Raw genomic sequence first — 13,145 nt, 5'->3', positions numbered from 1 at the left:
AACCAATGGGGATGGAGAGAAGTAGAGGCATTTGTTTTATGGTGAAGACAACAAAAGTAGCTGATGGATGACTGTGTAGGGAATGAGTGAAATTGAGGAATCAATGATGACTCCTAGGTTTTTTATGAGAATTACTGATTTCCTGTTTTAAATTTTATTTCCTTAGTTTTTGTATTGTTGGCTATTTTTACAACAGTAGTATATCACAAACCACCCCAAAACTAGTGGCTTAAAATAACAATCACTTATATTTTCTTATGTGTTTGTATATTTATTGATCTACTCTAGACTTGGAGTCAAATTATGGTGGGGTCTGATCAGCTCCACATCCTTCTCCTCCTTGGACCAAGAAGCTAGCCAAAAAATGTCCTTCTCATGATGGTGGTGGGAGCGAAGAGGACAAGCCAACTGCTCATAAACATTTTAAGCCTCTGTCTGGGTCATGTCTGCTAACATCCCATTGGCCAAAGCCAAGTTACATGGCTAAGCCAAAATCAAGAAGCAGGTAAGTATACTTCTCCCCTAGTAGAAGGGCCTGCAATGTCATGCGGCAAAGACCCAGGATACATGAAGAGATGAAGAACAAAAGCAAATAATTCAACCCACCACAGTTTCTATGTATTCAAATCATGAATCATAATTATAAAAGATCACCAGTTTCTGGAAAACTCCAAATTGTTCTTTAAGATAAACACATGTAAGATATAATAAGTTCTTTTAATTAATACTTACTTTTATTAAGCAATTACGTGAATTATTTTCATACTGTTTTATTTCCAAAGAATATATTTAACTATATATGTATATAGTAGAAAAAAATGACATTAGAATATTTCTGAGATTAGAATAACATGGAAGTGGATTTGGTTTCAAATTTAAGACAACTATATATAGTGTGGTCAAAGACACCACTATAATTATAAGGTAATGATAAGCAACCTATCAGAATATACTTTACAGATTTTTTAAGAGCAGAAAAATAAGCTCTTCACAAAATCAAACTATTTATTGTATAGAAACCATTTTCCTTCTAAAATTTCATAAATCAGGAAAATTGCTAAAAATAAAGTGAAGGGATAAAAATCAAAGTGCAAAAACAAAGTATCTATAATATATGTAACTAACAAAAAAGTCTTATTATGTATATGAAGTTCTTATTAAATACTAAGAAAAAAAAGAATACTCTTACTTAATCATATTCCCTCCTAGCTTTAACACTGTCTCATATACTCAATATATTTCTTGAAAGAATAAATGAGCTTAACATGATCTGAAGTTATGGAAACATGACACAAACTTTAGATGAAGCAGAACCAAATTATCAAGAGCTTTTAAAGCTAAGCTGAGAAATTCAAATTTGTTGTACAGGTTAGAACACGCTCAGAGGCATGACCTAAAGAAAGGACTGTTTCACTATGGTTAATGGACCAGCTGTGAGCACAATGAATTAGACTATAGAGAGGCTAAAATTAAGTAGACCAACTAGGAATAAAGGAATAAAAATTCTAGATTAGGGTAAAAGAATTCAAGAAACATTCCAAGGAAAAGATTAAATACTTTAGAATAGAGTAATATAATAGAAAAGTGACAGAGAAAACCCTAGAATCTAGCCTAGGGTACTGTTTCTCAAACTTCAATGTTCATAGGCTTCACTTAGGGATCTGATTAAAAGGCAGGTTTAGATTCAGTAGACATGAGATTCTGCATTTCTAATAACTTCCCAGTTGATGCCAATATTCTTGATCTTAAAATCATACCTTTATGTAGTAAAGGTCTAGGAAATAAGAATAATTAACTTTCATAAAAAGAGGCAGTTTTCTTATAATTCCAGATGATAAAACTTCATAATACACACTTTCTTATCATCCTGTGTCCTTCCTTCTCAGCACTATCAAAGTTGCATTTTTACAATTGTTTTTGTGTATTTGTTCAGGATATTTCCCAGCCCTTAACTCAGCATCCTTTTTGGCTCACAACTTTAGCCCATGACACTTAGCACATGTTTGGCACTTAGAAGGCACAGTGTATGTGTTTAAGAAATGAATGTTTCAATGACTAGAAATGCTGGTTTTAAGACCACAGGAAGGTTAGTGAGGAGCACAGCAGTGAAAAGATACTAGGGTAAAGACAAAGGCTGTTGATGCAAATTTGACAGCTATCATACTAGATATAAACATTGGTAGTAGCCATGTAAATAAATAAAAGTACTGAAGGAGTATGTATAAAGGGAGAAGATCTAGTAAGTTTTGTTGGACAAACACCCAAAGAAAACCTAGAGGAAGAGCCACCAAACAATGTAGTTAGACAGGGGATTCTGAAAAGAAGAAGGTACAAATAATGAAAAAAGTTCTGAAATACACTACCTAAGGCTTTGACAGACTGGACAATGAGTTCAGAAGCTACTCTGCATAAACATCTTTCTGTGCATATGTGGAGACAAGAGTAAGTGAAGAAGAAATGAGGTGATAGGTAAGAATTACATGAGCTTGAAAATTGAGCACTTACATACACAAATTCAAGATAATATGAAGGCAAATTTTGGGGGAGATAAAAAAAACACAGTGGAGAAACAGGAAACATGGTCATGTTTGAAAATGCCTATGGAAGCCAGGCTGGCATATATAAACAAATGAAGCAGTCTTGGCATAAAGTAACAGAGAGGTGGGGGACTGAATCAAATTAAAAGTGTGTAGGTCCCATCTAAAGGGACAGTAACTAACTCAGCTCCACAAGAGTATTGTTTCAAAAGAATAAAAACATAATACAGCCAGAAACTTTAATTTTTAAAGAAAAAACAAAAGTCTGGATAGGAGTGTGAACTTTCCTGAACTGGGTGAAAAATATATTCAACCTGTAGGGTACCAGTTTATAATCTGCTCTTAAAAAAAAAGTCAGAATTATCAAGGAATAAACAAAAGGATGATGGCAAAGCAGAACAAGAATGTGGCTGTCATTAAGCAGTGTAAAATGGAGTAATAACACCATTAAAGCAGAGGTGATTAAAGGTTGAAGACTGGTCCAGCGAATGAAAGGCCAGGAACCAGAAGCTGCAGTTAGATATGAAGTATAAAAAAGAGAGCACCCATCTAGAGTAGAAAGAAAAGATTTTAGGAGGAGAAGGTAGGAGCACTTGAATGGAAGTCTTTCTTAAAAGATAACAGTTAAATGTTGGATACAACAGACAACCCAGTCAGTAAAAAGTGACAGTTTTAGACTAAAAGAAATATAGAATTCTGATCATAAAAATTATTTTTATTTATTTATTTTATTCAAAAGGTGAATAAAGATACTTTTATAAGATCTTTTGATCTGACAATATATAAGAATGGATAATTACAGTTATCTAAAATAGTATTAGTTATATAAGACAGAGAATGGAAGGGATTATATTGACTTAAAAATACTCCACAACTTAGGGTAAAAGAAAGCACATATTCCAGTTCCATTCTGTTCTTAGCCCCTTTGTTGAGTTTGCCAAAAATACTTGGATCCATTTGAGACAGAAGATAGACATCTGGTCACTTAAAATTATTTGGACCAATGCCATATTCATATATGCTGAAGAGCAGACAGCAGGTTAATCAATTAATAATCACAGACCAGTCTGGTCTGCACTTACAACTGACTTAAATGATATAACATTTCAATTTCTTTTCTTATGCAAGAGCTTCAGCTGTTCTTCAATTAGGTTCAAACATATTCTAGATAGATACGTTGCATTATCTACACTTTCAAATGATAACATTTAGCATTTATTATATGCAAAAGCATTGTTCAAAATGCTATGGTAAATATAAAAAATTAATAAGTCATGAATAATGTCACAAAGAAGCATATGCCTAATGAAGATAACAGAAGATAGATGCATAGATAAATACAACAGAAGCTAAAAATTTAAAGAGATACAAGTGAAGAACTGTAACAGTCAAGAAGATAAAAATATTAGAAAAAAGATTCAACCATTCAAAGATCCTTATTTAACAAAAAACAAATGTCAGAATTTGTTCTCCAGGTTTCCAATCCTTTTCTAACTAGCCTTGCAGCCTTTCAGCATTAATACAATTTTCTGCTAAACCCACAAATGTTAGAGTCATTAATCCTAATTGTTCATCACAATTTTGTTCCATTTACATTTAATTTGTGGTACCTCTAAAGATACTTAATTCATTCCTATCAACACTACACAGAACAAAATCTTTTTACTCATCTTGGGAAAATTGACATCACACACAGAAAACTCACAACTGTCCTGCAAATTGTTAACCAGAAATGTAAGTTAGAGAATGATATCAACCAAGAACAAATTGTGTATTTTCCAGCTCTACACCCTAATCTCCAAAGAACACCTTTGGGGTTAAGGACCATGACAATAAGGTTCAGAAAGGAGTTTCTGGTTGGATAAACTAACTATCTTCCAGTTTAAAGACCTAAAACTAGTTTTCCCCCCTTTATTCCCTAACTTGGACAACTTGATCCTTCTGTGAAAAAATAAGTGGAATTTACATTACAGTTATAGGGCTACTGAGAAACTCTTAACTCTAGAAAGGACAAATCAACAGAAAATATACAAAGTTATATACAAAGTTTTGCAATAAAAGCCTGAAGGGGGAGGCAGAATAAAAAAAAAATCAAAGAAATTAGCCTTTGGGTCTCAAAACAAGTAAAAATGTCATTAACTTAGTTCCATCAATAGAAATGGGGAAAAAAAAATTTAAACAAAGTAATCACAGCTTTGCACTTTACCCAGTTAAGAAACATGGAAAGGAAAAAAATTATAGAAATTAATGTGCTTCTTCATTTATCATTCCCTTTACAAATATATTTAGTAAATTATATAGAACTATTAAATAATTATAATATTATCTATTAGCAGTAAAATGTTCAGGTGTTACATGAACATTATAACATCTTTTTACTCTGTTATTTTCTTTATAGTTAAATATCAGTATAAGAACTTAAGGTCCATGAAGGCAGAGTATTTTGTCTGTTCTAGTAACTGATTTGTGCACAGCTAAATTATGCCTAACACACAGAATTTTCTCAAGGAAATATCGATAGCTGAGTTGCACTTAAAACACAAAAGGCTTTGCTGTATGAATGAATGAATGAATGTCAGAAGAAATCTTGTGACAAGTAAGTCTAAGATTCAAATGAGTATATTATACCACGTCAGAAGGGAAAGAAAATAGCAATTCTTAACCAGAATATGAAGTTTCTTTTACTCTTTTTTAATTACCACAAAGAAAAAGTGATTGCAATAAACTGGTAATTAACAAGTTGCCACTTAGGTATATGACTTCACATAAGAAGTTAGTTTGCAATACTACATATTCTATTTACTATCATTAAGGACAAAATTGGAAAAAAACATTAGGAAGTAAAATTGAAGAGGAGTGGAAAAAAAGTATTCACTACTGAATCACTTCTCTGCAATTTCCCCAACTTTGTGGATGTGTGAACAACTGAGATTTTTCTTTACCAATTTTCTAATACTATTAAATTGTTTCACACATGAATATATAAAACCATTAATATTATCAGGTGTTAGATGTTAAGAAAGTAACAACACAAGACTGTTTTTTTTATCAAAAGTTGAAAAGATTTTACTTATTGCTTATATTTCATTAGTCATGTTATAATTAGCTATTCTGATTTCTGTGCCTCTTAAAAATATTTTAACTTCTTGAAATCAATCATCTGCTCCATTGTCTACTTGTTGAATTACATCTATCCCTGCCTAAATAAAATATATCCCTATTAAAATTATCTTAAGGACTTACCTAGCAAGTCAGTGACTAGCAGAACCTACAATAAAATATTAACAACTTGTCCAAAGTTCAGGTCTACATGATCTATGCCACTAACTATTCAAAAATATTTATTTTAAACTTTCAGTTGTATTCTCATATTCGCATTTGACTATGGTTATATTACAGCTTCACATCTTAAGAGGAAAAATTATCTCTATGAATTGTCAGGAACAGTTGTTCCAATACTAAAGTGCCTAATTTATTTAATGCTTAACCGCTTTAATGGTGAAGAAAAAAAGTGACCCAGGTTTTTAGAAGATCCAGTAGATAAAATAAGAGCACCAAAATGGTCCAAGTAGAAAGATTCTGCTTTCTCTACCACAATACAGATGGGAATACAAAGTGATGAGCTCCTCTGTCAATCAGAAAATCAGTACTGGTGTGGATTTTACACACAGCTCTAATTGTCTCTTATTTCCCTTCAATGAATAACTAAAATTCACACAGGAACAAAAAATAGGAAGAGCATCTGAGTAGAAGCATTTTTTTTTATAGGAAAATCTATCATACTGCAAAAATCAATCTGTTCAACATTGGAATATATAAAAATATACAGTTATCAGACATAACTTTAAAAGTTTATCAAACATAATTTTAAATGTTTAAAGGTATTTAAAATTTACATACGAATTTCAATAAGTTGTACAATTACATAATTTAGTAAGACTAAGTTCTATTTAGACTAAGCTCTTTCAAACTGATTTTCTAAGGTGTCAAAAACTCCAAGTAGCTTATGAAATTATAAGAATGAAAATTCAGCTCTTCAACTAAAGATAGTCTCTTCAGAAAGTGCAGAAAATCAAGAGGAACAGATGTTTATGTACAGACTTTAAGTCTCTTAAAAAGTAATGTTTTATATTAAACTACATTATTGATTCCATGAACAGTAATTCCATATTGAAGACTGCCTATCAAACTTGGTATCTATAGTTGTGCTACAGGCATTGCCCAACAGATTTCCTGGTTAATTTAAGAATGACAAAATAGATTCCACCCTGTTTTTGATGGCCAACAGCAAAAGGTAATAGATTTGTTCTGAGTTTTACTGGACTGCACTTATAAATGAAGAAGTCTGCAGTATCACACCTCTAAATACTTCCCTTGTGCTGACTTTTAATAAACTCCTCCTCCCACGTTTTGAATTCTATACCACTATCCATAATGATCATTATAGACTACCACTCTATCACTTACCTGGGGAGTGTGAAAATTACACTTACCGCAAGTGAGACAGACTCTGTCTTCCACAAACTTCTAAACTCCTCCTCTTTCCCTCAACTCCTCTAGAATTCCTGTGATTACAAATCTGTATACATACACATGTATTTCAAATGTATTCAAATCCCAGCTCTGGCTCTTAAGAGTCTGTAACCTTGCATAAGTTAACTTAGGTTCTCTGTGCCTCAATTTTCTCATCTGCACAATGGGAATAATGACAGTACCTACCTCATAAGGTTGTTTTGACGATTAAATGATTGAATATTTATAAAGCGCTTAGAACAGTTACTAACAGTGCTTGCTAATATTATTTCAGTACAACTTCAAAATTCATAGATTTCATATCATTAGATTTGAGGATATCTTAAAAACATCACTCTTCATAGCAATTTCCAAATCCTGCTAAAATGACTTCTACACACACACATATACAAAAACATACACACCAACTCCCAGTACAAAGTATACTTGAATCTTCAGGAAACAAACTTTTGCCTGCTAAAAGCTACTTATTGTGGATGGAAAAAAAGTATATAGTAAAATGAGTAATGCAAGGAGCAATGATGCAATAGCAAGTAGAGAAAAGTAACCACTTGCTTCTTTTATAATGAGCAAAGTAGTGACATTCAAAACCATTTTTTCTTGAACACATTTTGAATCTGCAATCACTCTGAAGAGCAACTTGCTCACCTCTTAAACCAATCCATTTACCATGGAAAATGTTTAACTGAGGTTAGGAAAATTTTTTTTTATATCACTCACTAAATGTATTAAAGTGATACCAAATATTAATTGTTTTATAAATTTCATATTTCAAAGTATTGCCCAATTTTTCACGAGAGGGGAATAAATCCCAAAACATATTAGCAGATTTTCTTCAGATTCTCAATGGCCAATGACTTTTTTCAAAGAGAACTTTTCTTATTTAAAGAAATAATACTATAAATACTAAAAGATAGTGTCTATGGTGAGTTCCTCTAAGTTCAGTACCATGTATCATTTGCCCTCACTGAAAAAGTAGCCTAGTTTCCAGATAACTAAATGATGTTCTCTAACATAAGAACAAATACTCCTTACCAATTATAGATAATGTGAGAAAACTAAATAAATAATTGTCATAAACTTGAAAAAAAAGTTTCTGCAGATTCACATTCTGTTACTAAACAAGTAAAAGACATAGTTTTAATTAATATCCTGTTAATACACAACTTAATTTTTGTTTCCTTAAATATTCAAAGTAAACAGGTGTATTCACAACGACAGACTATCCCTACATGTACAGTAGTAGTACAGGTACCCTACAAAGTTAAAGCAAACAAACAGAAAACCTTAAAAAAATATAAAAAACACTTTCATTTTTGCATAGAAACCAGAACACTATTACACTGTTATTGTTACCTTTTAAATGCTTCAGCTGGGTTCCTCTCACATTCCCCAGGCTGTAAGAGGCTCTGGACTGCTGGATCCCTTAGCTTGTCCTCATATCCTTGGAGTAGTCCACTGCGACAGATCTGGGCAACCAGACCTCTAACAAACCTTCCAACACACAAAGTATCGGAGTCCTGGGCTTTGCAGAAATGAAAGGCCAAAGCTTGGCGATGCAAGCCTCTCTGCAAGCTTGCAGGTGAACTTGGCCACAAAAGCTCAGTACACAGGGCTGTCTTGCCACTGCCAGGCCCTCCTACCAACAACACACCCCAGGCAGCTCCTTTTCCAGAGACAACACTAGTATTATTCCCAGAATTCATTACAAGGGATGGTGTGTTGACAGCACTATTGCAGCAGTTAGTTTTCTCCTGCAGGCAGTGCTGAAGCTTGTGGAAAACCCACTCCCTACAGTAAAACTGCTTCCCTTGTAGTAAACTCGTTTGAGCCATTTCGCAGATTTTCTCTTCCCAAGGATTAGTCATAATAGATTCCTTATCTTCAACATTTACTAGAATCTGGATACATCAACACAGGTCTTTATTATCCATTAGGACATAACTTGTCCATTAAGTTGAGACTTTGAATGACAGAGTAACCAGTTACAGTAAAATTCAACTGCCACAGAGTCCATTTACCAAAAGAATGTGCATGACTTTATTTAGTTCTTTATTCTTGATCATCAGCAGAGAATATATTAGTTTAACTGTTGAACTGGTAGAAAATTGCCTGGTTCCAAAACTTGGCAACACTTTTCCTATATCTTGATGGGTCACATAACTCCATGGTTGTATCTAGAGTTTAAGTGACTGTGGATGTTTCTAGTATGTGGATGAGACAATACATCTGGAAAACTAAAGAGAAAGTCCAATCTTTCAATTTGTACAAAATGCGTCTCCAGATTCCAAGTGTTAATTCTGTATCTGAAAATTAGATGCAGAAAAGGTGTCCATTACAGTAAATGTCATCAGAGATTACATGTACACAGTAGGTAGGTAGCTCTGTATCTCTTGTTGAAGGATAGTACTCAAAGCACTAGACCATGTCAGTTTCTGGCATCTGGGCAACTGCCAGGGAGGGAAATGTTTCAGATTACGGTCTTTCATGTGGCGGAAGTGAGTCCACTCAGTGTTAACACCTTCTGAATTCAAAGCATTCATAAAATGCACTTTTCAAGATAGAAGATTCTGAATGAACCTGTTCATAATTTTCTCTTATTAAGATGTCTGGGCAATCAACAATTTCCACAAGTGACTAAAATAAAACAAACAAAAATATCTTAGTGCAAAATATCATGTTAAAAGCTTACTTACCAAAGGATACAATTTGCCAGTTTAATCTCAAAAATCCATATATTTCATCTTTGGCACTTTCAAATGGTTGGACAATTATCCCAGAATCAAAATTACATTTTCCTTTCCTTATTTTCCTTCCTCTATAATTATACTTCCCAAACAGCTACATTTTAACCAAGTTACCCTAGATTTTTAAATCTTACTGTGGAAGGGAGAAAAAAAGGCTTTATGAACATGTAGTAACATCCTTAACTCTAGCCAAAAAGGTCTTTCGGACTAGCTTGGTAGAACAGCGCCAGTTAAGGAAGCTCTATTAACTTAAAATAGTTAAGCCAGTCAAGGACTCTTCTTTAATCAACCAGCCACACTTCTTTGTCGGTAGTTTGCAAAATCTAGGGAATGAGTACCAAGGTTGCGGCTGGATAGTAATGGGTTAAAAGAAAAAAGAAGGGGAGCAGCGGGGTGATTTTACACAAATAGTAAATCCATACACAAAAACAACGTGAGGCTTTCCTTTCTCTGAGTCAAAAAGAGGAAGGTTCCGGACGGGGCTGAGGGATGGCATCTACTACTGTGGCTGAAGAAAGGCTGCTGGGGGAGCTCCTTCCGAGGCGGAGAAGGGATGGAGCAGAGTGCTTCAGGGCTGGTGGGTGTTTGCCTACAGTTCCGGCCTCCAATTTCAGCTGACAGACAAAAGGGACTCCGGGATTCCCGGCGGCAGGAACCACCTTCGATTTGAGCAGCTCCAAGGAGCCACAGGGGGGCCACCTCGGAGAGGCCACGGGCAGAGAGGCCGCCACCACACTGAGGTTTTCCTTTCCAGAAGTCTGGGAACGCCTCGACAGCCCGCTCCGCCCCGAGACTGGGGTGTGTCTTTTGAAGGGGGAGGGGTGCCCTTGCCAATCCCTGAGGAGGGGTCGCCTCCCGGTCGGCGTCCGGCTCCCTGCCCCGGCGCGGCCCGCGGCGGAGCGAGGGAAGAAGTCGGGTCTGGGGACGAGACTGGAATGGTGAGGAGGTGGGTCGGGGCTGAGCCCTGGCCGCAATCCCCAAGCTTCCGACCTGAGGGAGGGGCCTCGTTTCCACAGCCGCCGCCGCCGCCGCCGCCGCCGCCACCCCTCGGTTACCTCAGCCCCTGCCGCCGCTTCTGCGGACCCGTAGCCTCAGACACTTGTTTCGCCGAAAAGCCGCCGCCGCCAGCGATACCCGGAGTCCAGCTGCAGCCGCCTCCACCGCCCGGCCTGGGGCATGCTCCCAGCTCCAAACCCTCCTGCTGGCCCCCGGCAACTGCCTGCTCCAGTTGCTCCGGCAGCCTCGGTCGTGCTCCTCCCAGCCCCCACCGGGCAGCCGCCGCTGCCGCCGCCGCCGTCAGGGCAGTGACTGTCTCGGGCAGCCCGGACCCGGCCGGCTCCGCCCCGCCCACTCCGCAGCCTCACCCGCCGGGCCAAGCCGCGCCCCCAGCCAGTCGCTTGGCCTTTCTTCGCACGCAGGCTCCGCCCCCACGCCCTCCGTCCCCGCCGGTGCCTGGGCGTGTGTGGCCGCCTGCGACCCGCTGCCCAAGCGGCGGGGAGACCCTCTGGGGTTGGCTTTGGGCCCCGCCTTTCTAGGGGATCGGGGCGGAGAAGGGGGCGGGGGCTGCGTTCTCACGTCCCTGAGCTCACGCGAGTCGCTGCCCCCACCCACCCCGTCACCACTCGGCCCTGAGCCTTTCTTTGTCTTCCTGGCCGGAGTGACTCGCTGGCTTTTGGGGCAGTATCCGCTCGCTCCTAGGAGTGGCAGTTGAGCTGGAAGAGTTGCCCCTTGCCCCTCCTTTAACCCTCTTGCCCCAAAGGCCACTTGAGACCATTCTACAGGATCATCTGGGTCCCCTCTCAAGCCGTAGAATTCCGGTGATGCTTTTACTTTCTCAGCCTGTCACTGAAAGAAGCATGAAAAGGTCTGGGCAGAATGTTATAAAAATAAAAATAGTAGGGGGGAAAAAAAAGTGTAGAGCAACGTTCCCCACCCGCCTCATGAAGCAGAGTTGGCCTCCACCGGATGGAGTTTCAAAGAAGTCATGATTGGGTCTCAGACACTTGCTCTTCTGGACAGATTGATGACCCTTAGAGGCCACTGTTGGGAAAGATGTCCATGGTCGAGATCAGAAGGTAGAATCAGATGAACTACCCTAGTGGGCCTGACCATGGGCAGTTACTATTGAACTGGAGAGCCCAGTTGTTTGCACTCACATGGACCTGGATTCTTTAGATTACAAATTTCTACTGGGAAAGTAAATGTACTGTCAACTGATAGAGTAAAAAATGTACTATATTATTTTATTATTTATGCCAAAATCATGAGCTCTCCATCTCCCGTGCTCCATTCATTTGAATGTGTTTATTTCCCAAATATTAAGCCAGTCTCCCACCTGGTTTTAGAAATTTCAAAGTATAGCTAACCCCCTTACTAAAAAATGAATAACCAAATAATTTGTGCTTGTGCCCACACTTCCGTTCTGTTTATTCCCAGCCTATCCATGGCGTTTGAGGCTTGTTGATCTTGACATTTAATTCATTTACTGTGAATTCTGAGAATTTCTAAAACACGAGCAAAATTCTACAGAATTAGGAATGAAAATTGATTTTTGAAACACTACAATTTTGATTTACATTTGTTTAAGCAATATAATTGCCACTTAGCTTTTTTGCAACGCAGCTTTACAGTCATTGATTCCTTCAGTTTCATGGTTGTAAAATAATGTTTAAAGAAAAATTTTAAATAAATATGTACATCATATTATCATTTCCATTAAATTATTTGCTAATATAATAATTAAAATTTGTGTCCAGTAGAGAGAGAAACAGAAACTTTTGGTTTAGGGGGAGTATTTTTTCTTGTATAACTAACAGTCACTGCTGTTTGAAATAACATCAGTGATAATGAAGCTGTAATTTTCAGACTAATTTAGAATATTTATTTATTTATTTTTGCTTTAAAGTTTATTTCACATTTCATTTTTGGCTTTTTATTTTCCCTCATAGAAAAACTTCTGAAGAGCAGACACTGTGCCCTAAACAATCTTGCGTTCTCGACATTAAGCAAGGTTCCTTGCACAAAAGCACTTCTTTGCTTTCATTGCACAATCATTTACTTAGAAACTTCTATGCACATGGCATTATGCTGAGCATAGTGGCAGGTTATAAAGATCGATGAGCATAATTTCTTCAGGTCTGGTAGGCTATCACAGGGCAAAAGGAAATTTGGGATTGTTTTAGCCATCCTTTCTTTTCAGAATGTCTATCTCCCAATGTTTAACATGAAGAAATTATATTTTTTAAGTCCTTTCCACTTCCAGATGACCAGACTGCTGCTTTTAAGTCTCTCTCACCAAAAGTCTAAAATCTCTGCTGTTGAAAAAAAA

General features: G+C 37.1%; 1 protein-coding gene across 3 annotated transcripts in view; it reads right to left on the bottom strand.

Annotated features, from left to right (window-relative positions):
* The window catches only part of ANKRD50 (ankyrin repeat domain containing 50), a 54,630-nt gene extending 43,618 nt beyond the window's left edge, over positions 1-11,012 (bottom strand). Inside the window, exons 1-2 of one of the 3 annotated variants that reach the window (XM_036997903.2) lie at positions 10,873-11,012; positions 8,427-9,707 (exon numbers count right to left, since the gene is read on the bottom strand). In XM_036997903.2, coding sequence (XP_036853798.2) covers positions 8,427-8,938 — 512 coding nt within the window. In that variant the 5' untranslated portion in view covers positions 8,939-9,707; positions 10,873-11,012. The remainder of the gene's footprint in view (positions 1-8,426; positions 9,708-10,872) is intronic. The other 2 variants (XM_073237060.1, XM_036997904.2) reach the window with 2 other exon arrangements.
* Between the last annotated feature and the right edge of the window lie 2,133 nt (positions 11,013-13,145).

The sequence above is a fragment of the Manis javanica genome, chromosome 5 (genome assembly GCF_040802235.1).
Source record: "Manis javanica isolate MJ-LG chromosome 5, MJ_LKY, whole genome shotgun sequence".
Taxonomy (NCBI): domain Eukaryota; kingdom Metazoa; phylum Chordata; class Mammalia; order Pholidota; family Manidae; genus Manis; species Manis javanica.
This window is presented reverse-complemented; position numbering and strand designations above follow the sequence as displayed.